The sequence below is a fragment of the Argiope bruennichi genome, chromosome 4 (genome assembly GCF_947563725.1).
Source record: "Argiope bruennichi chromosome 4, qqArgBrue1.1, whole genome shotgun sequence".
Taxonomy (NCBI): Eukaryota; Metazoa; Arthropoda; class Arachnida; order Araneae; family Araneidae; genus Argiope; species Argiope bruennichi.
The window spans coordinates 108,597,673-108,624,545 of record NC_079154.1 but is presented as its reverse complement, the minus strand read 5'-3'; the positions used below and the strand labels follow the sequence as shown (position 1 = coordinate 108,624,545).

The window sequence follows — 26,873 nt, the reverse complement described above, 5'->3', positions numbered from 1 at the left end:
TATTGTAGAAAAAACAATCAAGCAATGTAATCAAGTAATGGTAAAAATAATACTTGGATATTCCTAATAAAAAACTATTTTTGGAACATTTTTACCTTTGTTCGGTTCTATCAAAAGTAATAAGTGATTAAATATTTAACATTTGGTGTTCGAACAAAGCCAATTGGCTAATGAAACATTGCAAACACCAAATACTTTTATAAAGGACAGCCTTAATTTCTAGTGAGAATTAAGAATTACTATGTATTTTATTTCTTGTATAAACAAAATAAGATAGGCATCAGCACAAAACCTTTGAAACTTTAATGTTGAATTACTTTTCCACGGTTAATGAATAAGATATGTTTTCGTAAAATAAAATATACTGCTGCAATAAAACTTTTTTGAAATTTAATACCTGAGTTCGTCTTTTCATAATTAATGAATAATGTATCATAACATATACGCATATAATATTCTATTTCACCGCGGTTAAAAATAAATATTAACTAACAAAGAAAAGTATTATCGTGTAAGAAAAATATGTGAAATTGTACGAGGATTCCTTTTTTGAAGAACAATTTTTTTAAGGCAGGAAGGGTCAGATAAAATAGTCTAAGTTTTGAAACTTGTTTTTGATTCATTTCAATAAATCACTTGTGCACATTAAATATAAAATAATGAGACAAACGTTTTCTCATTGATGTTAGATAGTGACACTGGAAAAAATGCAGTTGAATATTTGAATTTTATTCATATTTATAACGTCCATCTTCAAACAAAGGCTCCCTGTATCTTTAAAATGGAGTTTTAACCTAAAAATATAATTACCAATATAGTATCAAATAAAAATTCAAATGTCAACTTATAAATATATTATACCTTCGTTAAAAATAAAAGATGCTATTTAAAAATTATGTTCTCCTTAAATTGGAAAAAATATTCAAATGTTGCTGTGATAATTAATTTAATATCTATAAAATTGTCCCATTTTTTATTAATTCATCATTTAAGGTTCATTGATTATCATTGATAATTCGCCTTATTTATGTGACCCCCGGTTGCTGCAGATGACATATAAAATGTAATTAAAAAATTTGTAAAAGAATTGATTATTTTATATTAAAGACAAGATATTATTATAAGTACTTTTAAACTTATTTTAACGCACATTAGACAAGCTAACTGACTAAATATTCAATGCTTAAATAAAGACAAGCATTGTCTAAACATTTTTCTTTTATGATATAAATGCATAAAAAAGTAGAATAGATAAATTTTACTCTGTTTTAGGAACATCTGATATTATTCTATGAATTCCACGCTAGTACAAATTTTCATTCAAGTTAAAATGAATTTGATTCAATCATTGCAAATCTTTATAACTGAGGTTTTAATTGTAAATCTTTAATTATAAATAACATCCGTACAATATTCTTTCGAAATACCAACATTTTGCTCACAAGACAGGTTTTATTTTTTCGTTCATTTTTATTGGTAGTATTCGTTTTCCTTTTTTATTATCAAAAATTTTTTAGTAGGAAATTTTGGATTACATTATTATCTTCAGTCTACTATTGAATTTTTGTGCATTAATATCTTCAATCTATTATTGGATTTTTGTACATTAATATCTTCTAGAAACTATTGGATTTTTGTGCATTCATATCTTCTACCTACTATTGTACATTAATATCTCCCACCTACTATTGTATATTAATATATTCTAGCCACTATTGTACATTAATATATTTAATTTTTATTGGATTTTTGTACATTAATATCTTATACAGTAGTTTTAGTGATGCACTCCTTCGGCTTTCTAAACAAAATATTAATTTCCACATCATGTTGAAATACAAAATTTAATGTTAAAATTGAATACTTTTTGAAAAAAAACATGAATTCATTTCGTGATAATTAGAGTGACACTTTTTTAGTGTCTGTATAAAAAAGAATGAAATGCATAAAAAGGAGTTCTGCCTTGGGTTTGAAATAGATATCCGATTTTATTAAAATATGCTTATTTGTAAATTTTCTGTACATTATATTTTATCTGAAAAAATGTTATAAATTTGGATATCTCAAATAATTGCAAGAACAAGATTGTTGTACATTATCTCAGAATACTTGAAAATACAAGAACAATATCAGAGCAATTGAGTTTTATCTGCCCTATAGAATACTTTTGCCAAAAAAATCTCACGTTTTTTGTAAAAGTTTGAACTAACACTGAAATTATAAAATAATTGCATCACAGCCTTAGCAGCAATAATTTCCTTAGATCAATAATTTCGATTCAATTCGATGTGTGTGTGTGTGTGTGTGTGTGTGTGTGTGTGTGTGTGTGTGTGTTTCTATATTAAAAAATTCTATAAAAGTAGCAAATTAATTTTATTGTATGTAATATTTAATATATGCACTGCTGAAAAAAAATTACAAATTTAGAATTTTTATAATATCTCTCCGCCTTATTAATTATACTCACTGAAAAAACTTTGCCGTAATGACATTTAAAGTAAAGTTAATCTTCCTTGGCGATGATATTCATTGAGCTAAAAAGCATTAAATTCATAATTTTTGTTCAATTAATGACCACTGCACTACTCAATAGACACCTTTTTAATGCTCATAATATTTGTTTTCTGAATAAATTACTGATACCGTCATGATTGCTGATATTTTGGACAGGATAAAATGAACCGCGGTATACACTTCAGAATTCATTGAATTTTATGTCCTGATTACTAAATACACTTTTTTTACTAAATACATACACACTTTACTAAATGCGTAAGTATTAAAAGATAAACTTCACAAGTTTTTTAAACACTAAATGAATGAATTTTACTAAATACACTTTATTTTGTTAAATAATTCCTGAAAGTTTGCAAAAATTTAATTTAGGCGTAATAATTAAATGAAAAGTTACGCCAACAATCATTTATTTTACCTTTCATTGTCTGTCAATACCAAGTAGCTGACGTAAAACATGTGTCACAAATAATGATTGTCTTGAATATGTACAGCAAATAATGAATTCAATTTTACACTCCATTCCCAATTCATGGAATATTTACCAAGGAAAATCAATATAGATGCACCTTAAGGAATAAATTCTATTTGGAAAGATACGAAGCTACCGGTGAATACCAGAATTCCCTAACGTAATCTAACAATAAAACTGTGGAAGTTAATGCTGCAAGATATGCAGTTACCAGGACGGCATGCATTTGATAGATAAGGAAGGAATGTGAAAGGCGGCTATCTGCTTTTGCTGAAAAGGAATCATGCCTCCTTCCCCTTGAGTAATAAATTACAGTCCCTCAAATAAGCGCCAACGCGGCCATTTTTAAATTGAATCTGAACACAGAATTCTGTTCCTAGTCCATCTATGAATCCAAGCAATCATATGGTCCTTAAATGAAATTTAGCATCTTATCGATTAGCCAACAAGAATTTGACTATCTAAATGTACTTTTATTTTTCATTTTCTTCAGCAGTTTGTTTTATGACTTTAATTAAACTTATCATATTGAAGCATCTATCCTTAATGTATATAGTTTGAAAACTAAAAATATCAGATGATTTTAAAATGATCTCTGACTTTGAAAGATCGTAAATCTGAAATCAGAAAAAAATGAGTTAATTGAATTTTAAAATCATTAAAAAAAAAGATGTTCTTAATTGCATTTTCATGGTATGAAAGGTTTGTTTGCACTTATTTTTAAGGTAAGTTTAAAAAAAGAAATTTAAAAGAAAGGAAAAATTTTCTACATAATTTTCACCATAGAACAGATCTGAGTAAACGCATCATTATGAATTTTCAAGATTTCCAAATTTAACCCCACGTTATATTCTTTCAAGCCTGTTCATTTTATTTTCATGTTTGCCGATGTTTTATATGAATTAAAACTTTCATCCAAAATTTTTTTCTGTACCTTTCTCTAATTACGGAGATAAATCAGAATTATTCTTAATAAATTCTTAATTCTTAATATTCTTAATTCTTAAATAAATTATACTCTACTTTTGGTGTAAATGAGAGTAGTGAAATAAAATAATAAATCTGAATAAATAAAAATAAATGTATATACTGAATTTCAACAAGAATTTACCTATTCTATTTCTTTGGTGCATTTATATAGTCTAGATTAAATCTATTGATTTTTTAGTAAATAAGAACAAACAAATTATGCTTCATTCCAATTTATTCTTCATATTACCTTTTTTTTACACATTCTACACTTCACCTTCTTGGGCATATAAAAAGAAAGTGTATTAGTCCAATTTTTCTGAAAAACTATTATTATTATTATTACTCTCATTCAAAGAATATAATTATTTAAACGTGCTCCTCTCAGTACATTTGATCAGAAACAATTTTGAATTGCTTATGAAAACGGATGGTATGAAATTATTTAATAAATATCTCATTATTAATGAAGATGGTGTACTATTTCTTTAAAAAGGATTGTCTTTCATTAACATAATTTCTATATTTTTTTTTTTTTTGAAATTCTTAAAATTTATTGTTTTTTATAATATTATTCGATGCTATTTTCTCTTAATTGTTCTTACAATTTCACTCTGTATCTTGTTAATTCAACTAACTATTATATGCTTTAGAAAATAAATCAATTTGTGAAGAAAGAAATTTAACAAATAAACTTTCTCATGTTAAAAAAAATTGGGGAAAATTGTCAGAAATTCACATTTGCATTTAAATTAAAATATTAAAGATGACAAACAATTAGCTCCTTTCATAGCCGTTTACCAATATATGTAAAATAAATCATTCAAATAAAGAATTAAAACATTACATTTTTGTGGTTCTAAGACTTACACTAAAGACACATATGTATACCAGAAAAAAATCCGGATCAAAACCAGAAAAGACATCAAATCTTGTGAGTTGTAAGTGATCTAACAAGTATGAAGAGAGAGAAGCTATGATGGAAATGTCAGAACTTCAATTCTTACAAACTGAGTCAACATCTTCTAAAACGAAATATTGCTAAGTTCGATTTCATAAGAAAATGAACTTGTAAAAGAATTTGTTGATTAAATAACAAAAACATGGACATATAACTCAAATTTGTACTTTACTTGCTGCGAATCGCATTCCAAGAAAGCAATGATAATAAAATCATGCTTATGAATATAAGGCGCCATGATAAATAGACCTTAGAAAAATCCAGAAATGACATTAGATTACAATACCAGTAGAAAAGCTGGAGATATTTTTGATAAAATTTTGAATATATACATCTTTAATAGAAAGAGAAATCGCTGTCCTAAAAATGTATTGCTAAAGTTCTTTTAATAGTTAAGTTTGAAATATTTTTATTCTATAGATATCAGAAAATATCAAATGGATTGAAAACAAATTGACCATAAAAAGTTGTTTTTTAGAAGAAATAAGCAAATTAAAAAAAGGCAGGCAATGCAAAATTTGCACACACTCACCGGAGTTGAAAAGTCTTGTATAATAGTCGATAGATTTAATGCTAAAAGATAAAATTATTTATCCACTATTAATTTACAACTGAGTAATAAATTTACGTGACTGTGATTATGTACAATAAACAGTGATTGTTCACGCAATTATATTGTTTGTAACCTTTATTTTTGAATAATTATTCATATCCTAAATATGTTACTTAATGCTGTTAATAGATGGCGCTGCATGCACTCTCAAAATTTTACAGTTGGGAGAGTGAGTGGCGCATAGTTGCTTTTCTTCTTACTTCGATTTGATTGTTCTGTGTTAAACTGTTGTAATTAGACACAGTTCGCTCGTTGTCAGCGGCAGTGCCATGTGTTACTGTATATATTATGTGTTATTGTAAATATTATGTATTATAGACATTTTTATGTGATCTTCGTTCATATTGTGTGTGTGTGTGTGTGTGTGTGTGTGTGTGATAGCGAATTACAAAAAATAAAAAAGCAAAATGCAACCAAGAATTCTTCATTGGATAAAAAAACACACACACAACTTCAGTAATAAAAAAACATACTGGGAATCTAAAAGAATAGATTTGCAAGTTTCTACTGTTTTGTTCTAATACAAAATATAAAAAAAAATACTATTACAGAAATGCTTTCAACTTTTTTTAAATACATAAGATTTATATTTAGATATTTATTATATTATTTTAATTATATCTAGTCCATTCTGTTTCCATAATTCTTATCTATCTCTAAAAATATTTATGTTTCTAAAAGTAAAAGGGAACAAAGTCTGTTTGAGATATTTTTAATGCTTTGGTTACAATGATTCCATCGTTCTTACATTGGAACATAGAGAACTGAAGAGCAGGGTTGAATTCAATATCAGACGCTTATTTATATTTATAAAAATGATTTTAATTAATATAATGTTTAATTAATACAATGTTAGTTTCTAAAAATTTGCTTGTGGTACAAAAATTATAATTTAAAGTTTACTTAATAATAGTTATAATCTTTAATTCATGAATAATAATTTAAAAAAAATTAAATTGTAAGTTGTTGTTTTTTAATTCAGTGTACATTCCGAATGTCATTCAGATTTACTCAAGACTTTCATTTCCTTGATGTGTTTCCATTGTGATAACGATTGTACTGATTTCTTTTACGAATTCTCTAGGTATTTAGAACCTAAACTCGGTGTTCTCAAACGTGCTCTGAAAACAACATTAGACTTGAAACCATTCTCTTGTTGGACAGAGTTTGAAAGAAAGAAAAATACGTGTTCACTGAAACTTCTTACCACGAGATGAATTTCTACTAAAATGGGATTAATCTCTAATGATTACCTTTAAATATATTATGTTATAAAATATAAAAAATATTTCTCAGTTCTCTTCATAAAATGATAAAAGAAAAAAAAGAATATTTTTCAAAAATGTTACTGAGTTGCTCAAAAGCACCTTAACCCATTAGGTGCTATGATCCCCATTTGAGGGTTTTAGAATTTAATATACACCAATTGTTGCAATTTATTCATTAAATGTAACAATTTAGTTTCAGTTAGCTTCTTTCTTTTTTAACAAACGAACAAATTTGAAATTCGTCTGAAAGTAAGATGGAAAAAAATTATCATATTTGAAGCATTATATTGTTGGTTTTTGTATCATAAAGAAATACTGTACTTAAATATGTAATTTATAGATTATAGTAATAATCTGTTACTTAGTCAGGGTTTTTTATATGAATTTATTGATCATATAAAATATCAAATCACACAAATATCAAATATTTTAGAAACAAAACACTATTTGCATATGATTTGCCATTACAGAACTTTTTGTATATATATATATATATATATATATATATATATATATATATATATATAATTATTAATTCATTTTAGTTATTTTTCCCATTAATGTGCAACGTGAAGCTTAAATTTAATTTTTATTTTGTGCGAAACAAATTGTTGAAAAATATAATTAAATTATTTTTTTAAAAAATCATTAAAAATAGAAATTTAATTTGTTGATTAAAACATTAGTATCATTGAAAAGATTATCTTTTGAACTTCAATTTGATCTAAAAAATAATTTTATACTCTAATAATTTCAAAGTTAGCCAAAATTTCGCTTAATTTTTAATTAATTAAAGTATTAATAAAAAAATTTAAAACAAAATCGTTCCTAGGTGCACATTACCGGGCTCCAAGGTATACACGTGCCAAATCTGGTAGCTGTAGGTCGAACGGTCTAGTCTGTAGAGCTCCAACACATACACACACACATTGAGCTTTATCATAAGTATAGATAACACATTTTATTTTAATAAAATTACGTAATATATTTAGTCCCAATGCCTGATCTTAAAATATATATCATGGTTGATCATGAATATCCTCTGAAATTACTTCAAATATACTCACCCCTTAAAAGAAACTTATTTTACTTTAAGTCATATATATATATATATATATATATATATAATTTAGTTTAAAGTGCATATATTTCAAACTCTATCAATATGATATTCTTACCCATAAAATACCCCTGTTTATCCACTGTCCATTCTTCTGATGAACAGCTACCCAAACCATCCATTTGTTTGTTTACTCAAAACTTTCCGAGTTTACCCAAGGGATGGGTGTTCTAATTCTTCGTCTCACTCCTCGTATTTTCTGACGTCGCGTGATAGAAAACACACACCCTCGAAATAAAAAATAAAATAAAAACTAGAGAAAAGCCCAGTAACTTATATGTGTCTTTCATGAAAATCGTTCTGCTTACGACTTAAAGATCGAATTTATTGTTCAAAATAGATCGAATGTCTGGTTCGACGAATTTGTGTCACGGCTCTAAACAACAAAAGAAAAAAGAAAAAAAAAGATATTATCTTGAGGAGATAATGTTTACGTTTTCTCAGCTGCTGAACTCTTGAAATAATAAGAAAATGTCATGGGTTAGAACGGAACTTTTAAATTGCGTAACATGCTCATTTTGAAGAAATTTGATTTTTATTAAACTATTTTATATAAAAACATACAAAAGTATTGTATAATTACGTCCATTTTCTGTTCATAAATAAATTATAACATTGCTTCAGTTACCATTTTCGACATAATCATTTATTTATTGTTCTGCTTGCGATAACTCAAATGCCTTTTTCTTATAAGGCCCTTTACGCAAAAAAGGCCTTTGTTAGAACAAGACTTTAAAACTGCATAGTACTGCTATTTTAAAAAAAATCTCATTTTTTATGGAGCTATTTTATACAAGTGGATTAATGCTATTTCTTAAACTAATACAAATGTTTAACACTATTTTATAATTCTAATTTATGTAACGCTTGTAAAATAATTATTCTCCCATTATAATTTTTTGTATTTTTTTAAACTATAATTGATTACAAAAAATATTTGTTTATAAATAATCTCTAATTATAGTGTAAAGAGGCGCTTAAAATTAAAATTTCATAAGCTGCTCAATGTCACATTATAAACAGTATGTCACAGGGCTTTTAAATGCATTACATAAGCTTATTTACCAACGATTAATTTTATAAAGATATTGAAATGCTTCGTCATTTTTATTAATAACTGAATCAATCAATACAATATTATTTATTTGTATTTTTATGCATTATTTACAAAAATAAATAAATATTTTTAATAAATAATTAATTAATAACAAATTTTAATAAATAATTAATAACAAAAATAAATAAATATTTTTAATAAATAAATAATTTAATAAATAGTTTTAAATGATAATTTTATAAAAATAAATAAATAAATATCGCCATTTTTGTTAATAACTGTACCCTGCAATATAATATTATTTATTTGTAGTTTTATGAATTATTACAAAAATAAATAAATTAAAATTAAATTTTCCCATAATATTGCTAATTATCTTAAAATTCTTACAATTTTTTTATTCTGTCGTATGCAACGTTTGTTGCAACGTGAAATACTTGAACTTCTTATTTTATACGATATAAATGCACGAAATACTTTTCAAATTATAGAGGATTGAAATACTCTACAAAATGTGGACTTCCCTAAACAAGAAAAACATATTCTGATTTTTAATAAAGGTAGTTATATAAAGAGAATATATTGTAATTATTAAAAGAAATGAATTCAAGATTTTGATGAATCTATACGTTTCAGATCTTTCAGAGTTAGACAAGCATATTCTATTATAACCCACAAACGTTATGCGATAGTCGGATGTAATTTTTGCGTTGGGATTTAACACCAAATTTGTAGAATTCTATCAAATTTTGAATGAAATCCATTGGGAGAAAATGTGTCTGCTCTGCTGCTCGAGTACATGATAACTGCAAAATATAAAGAGTAAATAAAGTTTGATGACAGGTTTAGAATTTACCATTAGTCAATCTTGCATTCTGCCAACCTACTAGCATTGTAACTGCAAAATATAAAGAGTAAACAAAATTTGATGAAAGGTTTAGAATTTAAAATTTTTTTCTCTATCAAATTTTTAATTTAAATCGAAAAAGGGTTGATCGTCTGCTGAACTGGCTTTTGCAAACATGTAAAAACAATTAATAAAAAATACAGTGACTTAAATAAATAAAATTTAGTATGTGATCTCCTTTTTAAAATTATTGTTATTTTGGCTTCAGTATGCCGAAAAAATTATTTCATTCTGTCTTTTGGCCTATCTGTATTACATAAATGCCGGCTATAATAATAAAAATTGCGATTAATCATGCCAAGAATCGGTATATCATAATTATTGTTCGTCAGTGTCATCCATGTTTTAGAAGATAGCATAAATTGTGAAGTACGATCAGCGATTATATTTTTATTCCTAGAAAAAAGAATAATTAAAAATTTTCAGACACTTTTTATAGTGTACGGAAACTGCATTCTGAATTAACCTGGAGTGAAATAAGGGTGCATTATGTTTAAAAAATGTTCTCACTAATGTTCAGAAGAAGTACGAATAGCTGACCAACTCTTGTTCATGCTGAAGAAATGGAAAAAACAGTGAAATGTTTCGTGAAAATTAGCGCTTTATAATTTCGGAGCTGATTCTAAAGTTTCCGCAAATTTTCCGAGCTTCGTTGTGTGGTGTTGCGACGCAACACCACAAGAACAACTATCACTAATTTTGTATCAAATGAGTACCGAAACTTATATGAGGAGACCACAAACAACAGCACATGACAACATTTTAAAATTTCTCGAGGATTATAACGAAAGTGGTGAATCATCTCTTGACAATATCCGTTATAAATGACGAGACTCGATAAATTTCAACATTTTTGAGACAAAACAATAGTCTATATTGTGAAATCACATGAATTCTCAAAGAAATGTTTGCGTACATTATCACCAAGACAGATAATGGCTATTGTCTTTTATAATAGGAAGGGTGTGCTTCAAGTATAGTACATCAAACGAGGTGTAATGACAAATTGTGGCAGATATTTTGAAACATTAAATAAATTTGAAAAAAAAAATACAAGTGTAGAGGAAAATCACTTGTAATGCATGCCTCCATACAGAAATTCGAAGTCGACAGCTCTTGGAGGATTTCCACTATTTTTCCACTACAGTTCGGATCTTGCACCGAACGATTTTTAATTTTTTTTTACACACAGCGATACTAAGGTCGCAATACAGCGTTTCGGCGATGATGAACAATTTATGCACATGCCCGTGCTTAGTTGAAGTCTCCGGCGACAACATTCTATTGAATGAACAATATAATGTACCGTAATGATAAGTTTCTTAATTTTTACTAAGAGTACGTTGAAAAATAACTGAATAATCTACTTTTCAATTATAAATAATGAAAAATTTCTTTTCATTTGCATTTTTTAATATTCTAAAACGGTATGTACTTTTTTGAATAGTCCTCTAAACACCTTTATAACGAACTAAATAACTCTTAGACATTGATAATAAATATGAACGTAATGTAACAATACTGGAAATATTATTTATTCAGTCACACGTCAGCTTGAAATTAAAGCAATATATATTTAGATAAATTATTAGTTCTAATACCTTAAATTTTATATATAACATGTTTGCTCGTAAGTTTATTTATTTTATTATAACATACAAAGCACAGCCATTTGTCTGATAACGATTATTTTTTGCAAGAAAATAATTAGGTCATTTTCCAAAAAAAAAAAAAAAGAGAGAGAGAGAGAGAGATAAAAAAAATTGTTACAATAATGCAACAAAGTTCTTAGAGTGATAAAATCCCGACTGCACAACAGTTTATCTTCTGATTAAAGTCAACAAGTGGATATTTAGCGCTTCTCCCGGGATTTTAGTAGAAAAACAAACACATGGGAAATATTTTAATCTTTTAACACTTCCTATAATAGAATCAAGAAAGGAAGCTGTATTATCATGACCTTCGATCGGATCGTAAAAAAAATCTAAAAAAATAATTAGTTAACAAGGGAATTTTATCAAAAGGAAACATTGCATTAATGTCGAACATTATTCCTTACTTCATTCGAAATTAAAATTACATTTTTTTATATATCTTACTAATTATTAGTAGAAGAATCACGTGCTTGAATGAGGGTTATAATTATATATTTTTCACTGTCAATTATATATTCCTTTCATAATCATAAATTCCCTTATGAAAGGAATTATGTGATAACTATATAATATTTCGACTTTCTTTATTTATCTCTTTTAGAATATATAAATTTTCTTATCTTAATAAAAGATAAAATTAATATAGATGATATAAATGTATCAAAACCTTCCTCTTTTTCTTTCTAGTTACCAAAACAATGCAATTTTATTATCAAAAATATCTCGAGTTTGAAATTTTTAAGAATGTTCACAATTATACATCCCCGAGTTTGAAAAGAACATTTATGAAATTACGTTTACTTTTCGTTTTGTGAACATGGCAATTTAACACTTATTCTCACTAGATAAATGAGATTTGGAAAGAGGTGTTTATAAATAATTTGTATATTTCTTTCATATTATGAACAAAATTTAAACAATTGAAGTCTCTGTCTGTATAAAATACAAGTAAATACGATAAAAGAAAACGGATAAAAATATATTAATAAAGCTTGATATATTGTGTTATCAATGAATGTTTAGGTTCATATCAAATTTTGATCAAAATTCCTGAAAGGTTTGACTTACTGAAGGCTGCTAATATATATTCTGTACATTTGTATGCATGTAAAGACATGTGGTGAATAGCATATAAGCCAGTTAACAACTACGCTATACGACCATATGCTTTTGTATCCTGGTCATGTTACTGGACTGCGCACCACAAGGTCTCAGATTCTATTCTCGCGCATTACAAATCGGCACATTGGTGACCTCGGACGATGAACCTTCAACCATCTTACAGCTGTTGTGACGCCATCTACCCGCAGCAACCCAAAGTCGTCAGACTCACTTGACGCAACAACCACTCATCCACAAACGCTCGCCATAGAGCTTGGCGCTACTCAAATGGGTACAGGCGGATTAGAATCGACAGCTCAATACATCACCACTCAACAGCCACCTCATCTCACCTCCGACTCACTGGAGGGAGAGTGTGTGGTGAATAGCATATAAGCCAGTTAACAACTACGCTACACAAGTATATGCGTTTGTATCCTGGTCATGTTACTGGACTGCGAACCACAAGGTCCCAGGTTCTATCATCGCGTATCTCAATCTGGCACAGACAATAACCCAACCAATTAAAGTTCGAGTACGTATCCAATTTTGATCCAAATACTTCAAAGGTTTGATTTACTTAAAGTTTCATACTTATCATTTGTGCATTTGTATGCATGTAAAAGCAATTACCCAAAATCATAAAGATTCAGATAAATGAAATTCAGTGTGGCATATACTTATCAAATTTGTAATTATGTGTCAAATTTTGTTTTGTAATGTCTTGATCTAGACTGATCAAATAACGAAGCAGAATTTCCAGACAATTCTTTATTTTACAGCCCTATATATACAAAAGGACAACTTGTTCTAATCTTGGTTAAATAAATAGTTATTTATACCTGTAGTAGGAGACACAACAGCCAAAGTCGAAGGCTTTCTTGAAACTCAGTTGCTTCTCGGACTCCAAACTCGTGGGCGTAGTCCAACTACAATTCGTTTCTTCTCTTCTCTTAAAAAAAATCTCTTTATTCTCTTAAAAAAAGCACTTTATTTCGGTGACAATCTCCGTCTCTTAATTTACATTGGTCATTTGAGCTCTCTTTCTGCCAATCGGGATTCCGCAATATGCTCTCTCAGCGGCGCCAGTCGGTCGTGGGAAGATGCTTTGTGTGACGCACCTTTCATAACTGATTATTCTGGAACACGGAGTTATCATAGTCCCTTTACAATGAGAAACATTCAGCATTCAGATGTTTGGACACCCCTTTCTCTTTGAAGGTACTATCAATATCTCTTGGACGAGGAATTCCCACATATGGCCTTTCAATGTAGTTGCTAATGAACAGATGCGAGACCACTCAGGTGAAAAGATCCACCATCTGGCTATCTAGGGGAATTTAGTCATTAACAGCGACGACACAGTTAGCTGTAAATGTCTTATCAGTACTAGGAAACGGCGAATGTTACAGTTTCAATTAGATGACAGAAATGTAGAAAAATCCACATTCTATTTTCTTCAATACATTACGAAGAACTAAACACTTACGTGCGGGGCAGAATAAAACTCAACAATCGTGGCATTCATGGAGTTTCCAAGATTCACAGACTCTATATGGAGAGGGCATATAAAGGTATCAAACTCTTATTTTGGGAGTATGCGAGTAACCTTCGGGGAGATCATTTCCATCCGTTTATTCATCGATTTCAAATACATGCATTTTAAAATTTTTAACGAAACGAAATAGAACATACATATAAAGGATATAAATGAACCGCGAATTTTTTCATGGCAATAAAAGGACAATGAAGTTATTTCGCGTGATATTTTCATAACGTGACAAGTGTGGCAGTTCATGTTGCTTAATAACTAAAGGCACGCTCTCGTGTTCTGATTTGCCATGTCACGCACTTTTTTTTTTCCATTCGGGACGATGTGTTATTTATTACTGGATAAATTGGCTCATTTAAAATGTAACTCGGGGATACTAGTTAATACCATTGTTCTTTTATGTAACTGATTTTTGAGATTATCAAATAATTCTGTAATAAAAAACTGTTTTGAATACCCTAGCATCCTTTGAATTCTTTTTTATGTGATAAATAATTATACTATTTATCACAACAAGATATTAGGATTATACATAAATATTTTTCGTGGCTTTCAAAGGCCAGTTAATTATGTAGCTTATATAACAATCAATATAACTAAATATATGGCCCCATAAAAAATTATAACATCATTCTGTGTAGCTAAGATTGAGATTTTAATGGATGCTAAAACTAGCGTTTTTGAAATGATATCTATCTAATTGTAATTTAAAAATAATTTTTTGTTAAATACCATAATTTTTTAAAAAAACTAACTGATGAAACCTTTACTTCCAATTGAATAAATCAGTTTTTTGCTGCAATGTATTTCCTTGATTTTCATTCAACCTTTCTCATATCGTCTCATCAAAATCAGTAGATTCTTTTCCCCTTTTGTCTCAGTACCTTGAATCGCTTTCTAAGAGTATTGCAACCTATAAGATTCCTTCATATCATGGCTTTTAAAATAATGGCCTGAATCTTCGCTTCTCTTTGGTGTGTCTATTTCCAATTGTAAAATCATGGTATAGTATTTCTTTTTTCCTATTTAGGTTTCTTCATTTGGTTGAAATTCAAAATTGACCTTCTAAAATGATTGCAAAGTAAATGTAATTGCATATTAATTAGAAAAATTTTAAACTGTGCAAAGTTTTAACAAAATCTTAAATTTTAACGTTATAGTAAAATTTGTTCTTTAAAGTGATTGATAAATTATTTTTATTCAAGAATTATTTTAGAATTTTTTGCACAGATATGAGAGAAAACACTGAGTTGTAGTTCAGTGTTAACTTTGTAATTAAACATTTTTTAAAATTAATTAGTCTTGAAAATAAAAACTAGAATGGCTTGTTTAAAATATATAATAAAGGGTCATAATTTTAAGATTCCATGTTGTTACAGCGCATCGTTCCGGGGGAACTCTTTTGAAATCAACAAATGACAATAAATATGCTTCTAAAAACAAATAAGATAGTGTGTGTGTGTGTTAACACGATCATTTGATTATTGTTTATCAACTGTTTTTGCGACGAAAGTGATTGATCTATTTATCATATTGACAGTAACATATATACTCCCTCTATCTCTCTCTTTATATATATATATATATATATATATATACAGAGAGAGAGAGAGGTTTTAGTATATACATATCATACAGATAGATAGATACAAAAAGAGAGACAGAAAGATCCGGTTTTCTGTGTGAAAATGGATCTTTTAGTTTCTATGTCCCGTTAGTCTCAGGCATTGAATTTCTTAATTCGTGAACAATCAGGAAATAACAAAAGTATGCTCTAAAAGTTTATTTATAAATGATTAGTGAAAATCTGCTAACACTACGTAATGCTGTACATGGAAAATTTAGTAATTACTATTCGTTTAAAATTTTGTATTCTTTAATTCTTTTATTACCACCTCTCGTTTGTACTTTCTCATGTGCGTAGTATAGTATTGTCGAAAAACTAGAAGTCGACAATTTGATGAATCTCCACGTTTTAGACATCTTCAGTTCGATAAACATATTTTTGGAAACTATCCGTCTCTCTGTGACAAAGATAACTAAGAAACGCTTTGAGCCAGACAGCTGAAATTCAGTATACGTTCTTTATTCCAAATTTGCTGATTTCTAACAAATTTTTAGTAAAATCTGTTCAGAGGAAGTCCGTTTTTCCGGCTGTTCGAATATAAAAACGATAATTACAAAAAAGAGAGCTAGATAGATGAGATTTAGTAAAGATTTAACATTATAGTGTCGTCTGTCAAAGTTTGAGCCAAAATCAACAATGGATTCATTGTCTGTCAGTTTGTACTTTCAGAAACATGTAAAGGCGTTAGTTCAAAAACGCAATGACTTAAATATATCAAACTAGGTATGGATTTTTTTTTAAATTACAGTTGCAGTTTTGTGTCAAATCTTTATTTCAATCGATTAACAAACATGCGTCTAAAGCACAAGTTCGGTTTTTGGATACTATTAACGCATGACATGGATTAATCACCAAATATCGCCAAGAATGACAGGATAAATTCATTAAAAATGGAAAAAGTCGCGCCAAAAATATTTTGTAGTTATTTTACGCCAATGTTGTACAAGGAATTCTCTGGTATGTCAAGTTTTATAGAGAGTATGTGCGAAAACTTTGGAATCATTCCAGCTGGTTTTATTTTATTAATATTTTAGTTCCTTTTTTTCATATCAAGATAATCATATATATATTCTTTTTTTTTCTTTCTTTTTTTAGGTATACCCGCTATTGTTGCAGCTGCCTGGGCGATTGTGAAGGGCACTGCTGGCGGTGTTTCAGAAGAGCCACTGGCTCAGAGAGGGTAAGTTATCCTTTAGACATTTCTTGTACTGAAAGTATTATGACGGGCACATATTTACTTGAAAAGTGTTGATTTGCAAAGGAGAAAAATGGATGCCTTACACATAAAACCATTAAAATTATTTGTAACACATTTGTTAACATTTGTAATAACAGCATTAAAATTATTTGTATGGGGATGATACAAGAATAAAACAATTTCGACAATTATTTCAAATTTAATACGCATTACTCAATATTTCAAGGAAATAATTGTCCTATTCAAGCAGATGCTTAGGAGTTTATCTACAAGATAAACGATGGCCTGAAATATCGTAGATATAGTTTTGACAGCCGAGGTAGAACAAAGCATTGTCTTTGAGATGTGAAATTATTTGTTTATAAACAATTTCAGTTTTATTTATATAAAAAAATGGTATTATGGTACATTTAAAAAGAAAAAGTTCATGGGTAGGTAACATATTCGAGCATTAAACTAATTTGATTTAAAGTATTTTCATTGAAATTAAAACATTATGCACCACACTATTCACCTAGAAAACATTAATAATTGCATCATATCATGCTAAGATTGCTAAATGACTTAATTTTTAAATAAATAGGCGTTTTAGAGCTACCCTAAATGCACAAAGTGAGAGAGAGAGAAACCTAAAAATGACGAACAATGCTAAATTGAGAAGGGCAACACGTACATCTCTCTCCCATATTCCACGAATATTATGCCATTATAGTTCTCTCATGAGAATGTTACAGTAATGAAAGTATATTTATCAATTCTAGAACACATTTATGTTGAATTTACATTTGATTTGATACTCACATTCATGATGCAAAGATGGCATAATTAGATCATCAAAACATCTATAGAAGCAAAAATTACTAATTAGAGTATTTGTTAAATCAATGCTTGTTTGGGAATAGGCCAGGACTATAGTATGAGAGATTTAAAAATGTTAAATAGTGATATATGAGAAGGGCACCTCTCTTGTAACTTCCCCACCAAACATTCTTCATGTTCCTACCATGGAAATGCTAAAATGATGTAGGTAGATTCATATCATCTAGGCACATATATATGCTGAATTTAAAATGAATTTGATGTAGCAACTTATCCTGTCAATGTTATACAACTAAATCATCTCTACAGTATTAAATATTAATCGATTAAGTTAGTGCCTGGGCTCTTTTTCTTTACGAACTAAAACCATGATTACATCAATCAAAACAATAAACAACCTATGGAGACTATTTAGACACTATCTCAACAATCATGATTAAAATGTTACATGTCACATGAATTAATGAATTATAATTACTTGAATAATTCTCATGAAAAGATATGCTTCCTATTTTTAATTTTACAATAAAAAAGCAAGATAGAAACTAATCAATCAAAGACGTGAACAAATAACAAAGGCAGCTCACGACACTTTCAACAATTTCAATTTCCTCGTTCGTTCTTTTGATGTTATAATGCGTTGATATTCTACTTAAAACTTCTTTTTCTACTGGGTAGACCTTCACTGAAGGTTTATTAAACTGTCAAAGATCCTGTTTCTAATCGTTTACAGGCAATGAATCTGATAATTAATTACAACTTCATTGTTTTGAAACACCTATCAAAAGTTTAAGGTGAGCTAGTTTTAATTACACATTGCTAAAAGAGTTCAAAGAGATTATAATTTTAATTGACTAAGATCTATCGCTTCAAAATACTCTCGAGATTAGAGTAAAAGATTGTTTTATCCTTTTATGTTTTAACACTGCTTGAAGAATTCTTAAGAATTCTTTCAAACGCTTCTTAATTCTTTATAAGGTTCCACTCACATTGCTATTCAGCACTCTCAGAGAATTGTTGAATTTGCAAATGAATAATTCAACAATTCGCACTATTCGAAATGATTAATTCGCACCATTTCGCTCCTCTTAAACAATCTGATTCTTTACGTTTTAAGATCATTAATAAGATTTTTGATTTTGAAGAGTTGGTATCTTCTGATCATTTCCATTCAAATGCAAATTAACACTTTTCACTTCTGTTTAATTCTTTCTAGCTGTCCATGGCAGAATAAAGATTACTATGATTATGTCTTCAGCTGTCCTGTTATGCTGGTGCTTCTGGTAAGGATATTTTTCTGTTTTACAAATTTAGATGTTAGTCACAATTACATCGTAATATTTATTATTAACTAAATGCAGGGTGTCCCAAGTTTTAAACATCGTGATCGACTTTTATAAAACTTAAAATATAGCTATTAACTTCATCCTAGGATAAATATTATTTTTTTGCGTTTGATGAAGAGCACACATTTTTTTTCAGAAAAAAGTTTCATATGCCTCAAAAATTTGTTAAGAAAACATTTGTATTGTTAAATTTGAAAAAGTGTTCATACAAATAATAAGAACAGATGAATGAAATGAATGAACACAAAAACGAATGTTCGTTTTGAAAAATAATCTCTCGTGTGAATATTGCGCTTTTTCTCGTATTCTTCATACTCTGAGACTTGATAAAGATATCACTTTTTTTTTCAAATTGTGATGAGATATAATTTACATTCAGGTCTTGTTGCAACTCACCAATAGTTGACATTCAGGTCTTGTTGGAACTCACCAATAGTTGACATTCAGGTCTTGTTGCAACTCACCAAAAGTTGATAGGCTACTTATTTTCAGGACACGGACCATAATTCGAGAACTCCTCAATGTATGGTCAGATAATTAGTTTTTAAGAAAGAGAAAAACGCAATTCAGCAAGACCCCTCTGTTTACATTTTCCAATCGTTAAAGGAAAGATGATTTAATTCTCTCTTTCCGAAGACCATTCGAGTTTAGACATCTCAAAATACTGGAATACCGAGTTCCACTTTCAAAGTTAAATGAAATTCTCTCTGTCTCAAAAATCACAACAACAGCACATGTCCTTAAGGTATGTGTATGCAGAAAGGGAACGAACAAAGAAAGTGAAATATATATTCAGTCAGTCAATCTTAACGAAAAGGGAGGGAAGGGGAGAATTTCGCAGTGATATCAAGGCCTCTAGGATATTTCTTTAGTAGTACGTTGAGTGGGTGTTTGGGCATTCAATGATACATTTAAATGGAGGTAAAAATTAAAATAGCTTGTGATCACTTAATTAAGTCAAAACATCAACATTGCATATTATTAATATTATAAAGTAGTTTATTCTTACTTTTAGTATTTTACTCAAACAATTACGTATTGTAAATTAATTATTGATACTAATCACGCTACCTATTACAGCTTATCCGGTCTCTAAAAGAGGGTTAATTAAAATATTGTCTTTTAATATATACTTTCAGTTTTATTCACTTTAATAATGAAGATTTAGAATCATTTAAGATGCAATAAATATTCTTTCTCAGTACAAAGTAATTGTGTTTTTTTTATAACTAGCGCTATGTTCACAGCAATCACAATGTTTTTTTTTTTTTGAAATAAGAAATCTAAATGTGCCTTCTACTGAAATATATAATCTAGAAAGAACAGAGAAGAAAAAAAAAACCTTATATTCTTTATTTGTCATTCAAGCTCAAAACAATTGTTGACCCATCTCCCTTCTTCTTTAAAGATGACGCCATAGTTATTTGGAACTTTTCTATCAAGTAATGGTACCATACTGATAAACGACATGGGTTTAAAATATCAAAAACGTTAACTTGAAAATTTAAGTAAACTGTAAATATCGGAATTCGGAGATAATCGACAAAATCGATTGTTGTTTTTTTAATTCGAACGATTTTAACATTTTTAAAAATATATATCATTTTAAAATCAAAAAAAACGTATTAGATCTTCAATTTATATAACAGCATACAACATTGATTAAAAAATATACATGAAAAGAGAATTTATTGAGTAAATATTTATTGAAAAAGTTATCGGAACTGAGTTTGAGTTTTTCAGATTCTTAAAAATTGTTCGCTTTATATTCCAATAGATCAAGTATTAAAATAAATATATCATTTTCTTTTGATATCCAATGAAAAGACGGTACTCAAAGGAAATGTGATGATTATTTCTAAATATCTGATTGGAATTTAAAAATTCGTGAAATCGTCTAACGATTCAATAACATAATGCAAAAAGAGGATATTATATCATCAAAGGATTCAATATATTTGAAAAAAAATTTGAATAAGGAAGCATTCAAAAGGAAATAGGAAATATCGAAATATGATCCTTCATTCATTCAAAAATATTGAAACGATATTTATGTAAAACCAAAAATATGAAATAAGGATATTCATAAAATAACCACTTAAAATCCTATGCACTCGAAAGAAATTCTGAAGAATTCCATGTTGACTTGTATATATATATATATATTATATATATTGGCTTGGAGACTGGAATTCGTTTTTCCAAGTTTAGAAAAATATTTTCATATTAAAAAATAACTAATTATATCACAGCAAAACTATATATCATTTTCTTATTTATTATTAATTTTAAAATGTTCATATATTTTTTACTTTCCCCTTCATATAATTAACAAGATCACGTTATATTAAACTTTTTAGCTTTAAAAATGTTTTATTCATTTTAAATACATTTCCACAAAGAAAATTATTTTATGAATTTTTTTCTTATTTTTTCGAAACATATTTTTAGAAAAACTCGGCATGAATACATAAAATTAAATGTTTTATATGATGGGGTCATCAAAGGTAAATTTTTCAATATCTTAATAAAAATCTTTTGATTTTAAAATATAATCAGAATTTAAGTCTCACTCTTATTTTCTTGGATGATATTTTCAAATAAGTGATCTTAATTTTCAAAAACATTTCACCATATCCACACTCACAGCCACACAAAAGGTAATCCAGAACCCTCCAAAATTATTTTCAGAAAAAATCAGCATGGAAACTGGAAATTAAATGTTCTAAAACAATGCGATTATCAACTGGAAGTTTTCCAATATTTTAATATTTTTTATTTGAAATTATAATTAGAACTTAATTCACATTCTTATATTCTTGGTCGGATATTTTTTTCAAATTGTTGATTTCATTTTTCCAAAGCATTTTACGACAACCACACATACACGCACGCATAAAAATCCAGAATCCATAAATAATTCCTGGAAAAATCCAGAATCCATAAATAATCCATACACGCACGCAAAAAAGTCCAGAATCTTCCAAGAAGTATGAAAATAAATAATTCCTAGTCGACAAAATGTATTAAAATTTTCGTTTAGATGTTTTCAATAAATAAAAAGAAATACTTCTAAAAAGTGATTATATCTTAAATTTTTCCAATTTCCAATTGTGACTATTTCTAAAATTCTCTTTCCAGATAAACATATTTTTTCTTGCCAAAATTATGTGGGTTCTGATCACAAAGTTGCGAGCTTCCAACACCGTGGAATCAAAGCAGTACAGGTCAGTATTTTTTGTTCTACTAAAAATACATCACATGAATTCATACGTGCCTGCCATCGAATAGACAGAATTGACATTCTTTGGCATTCAATCCACGATTTTCTTATTTCCAAACCTATTTAGAAGCATTTGGAAATCGGTTCGCCGTGACTTAACGTTTCAAGACGCCATTAGATCAAAAAGTGAATTGCGGAACTTTGTCTTCCTGTATTTCTTGAAGGGAAAAAAACACATAATTTTCTATTTTCTGAGAGGAAGTTATCTGTTTGACGGTGCTTGACTTTCCATCCATGGCTGAGTTTATGCTGAGCATGATGTATCAGAAAAGGTTTTGAAAGTTCGCTTTCTTTCACTGATTTTGTGAACGATTATTTTTTTAATGTTACATTTGATTGGTAGGAAATCGATGAAGATATTTTCGTTAAGTTGATTTATTATTATGGCAAAGAATTATAGATATTTCCTAAAGAAATAAGAAAAACCTATGTTTTATTTTTTTATTAAAATAATTCTCAGATGTTTCTGGGAATCATTTTTTTTTTTTAAATTCACAAATGATTTTCCGAAAATCTCTCATCAAACTTTTCAAAGCAGTATTTTGGCCACAAATAAAAGAAGATGTACATATGTCTGCACGAATTAGCACTTTACATAAAAAAATCATTAGATATAAAATTCGAATTATTAAGTTTAAAAAAAGTTATCACTTTTGATTCCCATACAATATACAGATTATAGTATTTAACTCAAAACGATTTTTTTTTAAATTTTTGCTATCATTCTAATTAATTAATAATTAAATGAGAATTTGGGATTTTTCACGATAGCTAAGGAAAGTATAATTGCTCAAAACTGAATTTTACATCATATTATTGCGTATAGCATTGTCATTTTATTAAAAACTAATTTAATAGTAATATAAATATTTTCTGGATTTCAGCAAATTTTTAAATATTTTTAACTTTCTCATATACGAAGTATAGAAAGAAGAAAGTGACGGGATAGCCTGGTTGGTAGAGTGTCGGATTCGCGTCCCTTAGGTTGCGAATTTGAACCACACCGGCCGAAGATTCCCCGCGTGCTTGGAGGCTGACGCGCGTTAAATCTGTCGTGGTCACAAAGTCCCCCATGTAATACCACTGGGAGTACTGGATCAGGGGTGGATCAGAGTAATACCACTGGAGGTACTGGATCAGGGGTGATCGTTCTCTGATTCAGGTCTAAATTACGATCTGTGGGTAAGTGAATGAAATGCGTGAATGAAGTCCGCCCCATAAAAAGGGTTGTGACGTGTGTGTAGCTAAGTCGTTCTCTTGGCCCTAGATGGCGCTACTATAGAAACAAGAGGCGCTCCCCCTCAGGCTTAAACCGGCTGTCATCGAACAGCGGGCTTGTCAATGGCAAGTGCCATTAGAAACAACAACAACAACAGAAAGAAGAAGAAAGAATTGCAATTATCAAAAATCCGAATTATAGATTTTCATATATCTCCCCATTTTAAACCCTACGCGAAATCGAAAAACATATTTTTAGTATTATGTCTGTTTGACTGTGACTAAATAGCTTTGAACTACACTGATGAAATTTGATATATAAACCAAATTTGTCAATTTCTGCCGCCTCGTTTTGTGTGAAATCCATTCAGAGGAAGTTCGTCTGTCTAACTGTTCGAATATAACATGGTAATTGCGAAACGAAGAGAGGCAGATAAATAAAATTTGAAAAACAGATTTAATATATTGTTACAAATCTGTAATGCTGCTTCCCCGCATAGTTCGTTCCACCATCGGAAAGAATGTTTTACAGTCATCGGTATTGGGCGGAGTCCGGTGTCGAGTCGGAGGGTTCCGGAGCTTGGCGACGAATTTGGAGACTTTGGCACCAAAATAGATTATACCAGAAACATCGTGAATTTTCCCGATCCGTCCAGTAGGAACGGAGATGCGCCTCGAACGTTCCTGATTGCTTGAGAGGCGTCTAGCCCCGACTCCTGAGACCTATAAAAGGAAGCTACCGCAGCTGCTAGGGCAGAGTAGTCTGAGTCGACAGTAAAAAAACTGGCCTTCCAGAGATAAACGGAGCAGCGACGGAGTGAAGCTAGTGCTGAACTGTGCGCTACTCTCTGTCTGTCTTGTTATATGCTGCTGTGTATGCTGTTCTTGCTGCACGTCTCGGCTGAAGATAATCGCCTTCTGTGCTGTATATAGTTGTCGTCTTTATGCTGTCCTGTGTGTCTTCGTGTAAATAAACGTCGTTGTTTTATTTTCTACTGCCGCCTGGTGATTGACCGTTCTCCACACCATATAACTCCCACTATCCAAACGAACCCGGAAATTTCGTACCAATATCATGGGTAGATACCTAGCAAATTTGAAACCAAATCCGCTAAGGTATTGATGTCTGTAGGGCTGCACTTTCACACGCTTATAAACACAATTAATCAAACATGAGATAATTTATGAAATTTAGAATGTAATTTTGTGACTGCAATTTTAGTTCTGGGTCATTTTTTTGTTCAGCCTATTAAAAAATAGACACGTAAAACACAAATTTGATTTTCGGATACCCCTTGCTAATGAATGAGATAAATCGTTAAAAAAATTGCCAAGGATTGTATGATAGACTCAATAAAAATGTTAAATCCACGGAAAAGATCATTCTTTTGTAAATATTGCTCACCAAAGCCTTGCAAGGCATTTGTGGCCTTATCCGAAATCTATAATTTTATGAGAGGAGAAGGTACAATATCTTTATTAGAGAATATGTGATAAAATTTAGGGAGACAACTTCCACTGGTTTTGTATGATTATCAATATTAGATATTCTTTTTTAAATGCAAGCCTTTTGCATTGTTTCATAATATTTAATGGCGTTATTTTTTTCCATTGTTTAATGATTAGGCAATTGTATACTGCTGATTGTCTGTGCAGCTTACATGAAAATTCGGGAAATAAAATTATATTAAATTAGATGATAGTGTACGATTCAAAATTGATTAATTAAATACTTAATATTTTAATAAAACTTCACTGTCACGGGGCTGGATTATATTTGAAAGAATCATGTATACAATGAACAGAAAATGTGTAACTTGAAAGTCACCTTATTAACATTAAACATTTGATGCCTATGATATTTTAATGCTAAAATATTTTTATTGATTGAAATCGAGTTATGCATGAAAATTAAGTTATGTATTAGAGATTTGAATGAAATTATACTTATTTAATGCCCCATGTATAATAATTACTTATTTTCAAAGACGTTAAGTAAACGTTAAAATTAAAAATATATATATAATTGACATAAAGCCCTCATTTCCTTAAAAATTTTGAAATTAAAATATATTGAATTTAAGACAAAAAATATGCAGTAAAATATAAATATAAAACTATATCAATTTCCGTGAATTCAAAATTAAATATCTTATTTTCCTTACCGGTTTGAGTTTTTCTCATTTTAAAATTTATTCAAATGTGAAATTCAGAAATCAAAATAAAATTTACCCAGTCTTTCGGAAAAAGTGAGCTAGAAATGGATTTATTATGGATTTAATTTTTATGGATTTATAATGGATTTAATTTTTATGCTAAAACCTGCCAATTTTAGAAGAAAATAAAATTGGGAAGTTGATAATTGATTCCTAGAATAATGCCAATAAGATACTGAATTCTCATAGCAACATTCTGAGTTGAAGAACTTGTAGAGATTCAAGCAAAGCCGATTAGCTTGTGGAGATTTAAGATTAAATCGTTTCTGTAAGAGTTGATACCTCGCGCCCAAATACATTTTAAATACAAATTCTTGCTATTAGCCGGGCAGAAAGCTTCAGTTCACGTGAAAAAAGAATTATGAATTTCGGTGGCAACAGACTTCTCAGAGGATCACGCAGTACTTAATGGAATGTATAAGTTCGAAAAGATTATTAGCTTATATTGGAGAGATATTCTGTAAAAAGGAAATATACTTCAGTCGTTTATTCAACAAACAAGATTAGATGTTGAGGGCGACAGAATTTTCTATGTAATAATTTGTATTAATATATATTAAAATAATTTGTTAATTAGATGCTTTTCTTCTTAGCAACTATTCTGAAAGCTGTTTCATCTTATTTATCAACATATTTAAACTGACTGAAAAGATAATTATGGGATTTATGAAACTTGTTATATATAATTTATAGTAAATTAATATGTCACTCTAATAGAATATTTAAAACATTTTTATTAGATGTTTTAAAGAATGATGTGCTTCGATTTTTATAATCGATTCTTTATTCGATTTTTTTTCGAATAAAGATAATTATTTCAAAAAAATATTAGTTTATTGCAAGAAATGAATAAATTTTATTGAGAAGAATGCCTGGAATAATATATTCATCAGCTTCAATTAAAATATTTAAATAAGTTAAGAAAATATCAGAGAAATTAATGGTGGTCATGTTAACCCTTTAAATGGCGATTTTTT

The 26,873-nt window shown here is 28.9% G+C and overlaps 1 protein-coding gene across 3 annotated transcripts in view; it reads left to right on the top strand.

Moving 5' to 3' along the window:
* Positions 1-26,873, top strand: part of LOC129966168 (diuretic hormone receptor-like) — a 241,225-nt gene that overhangs the window by 199,386 nt on the left and 14,966 nt on the right. For all 3 annotated transcript variants that reach the window (XM_056080562.1, XM_056080563.1, XM_056080564.1), the window contains exons 8-10: positions 16,912-16,996; positions 19,050-19,116; positions 22,321-22,406. In XM_056080562.1, coding sequence (XP_055936537.1) covers positions 16,912-16,996; positions 19,050-19,116; positions 22,321-22,406 — 238 coding nt within the window. The remainder of the gene's footprint in view (positions 1-16,911; positions 16,997-19,049; positions 19,117-22,320; positions 22,407-26,873) is intronic.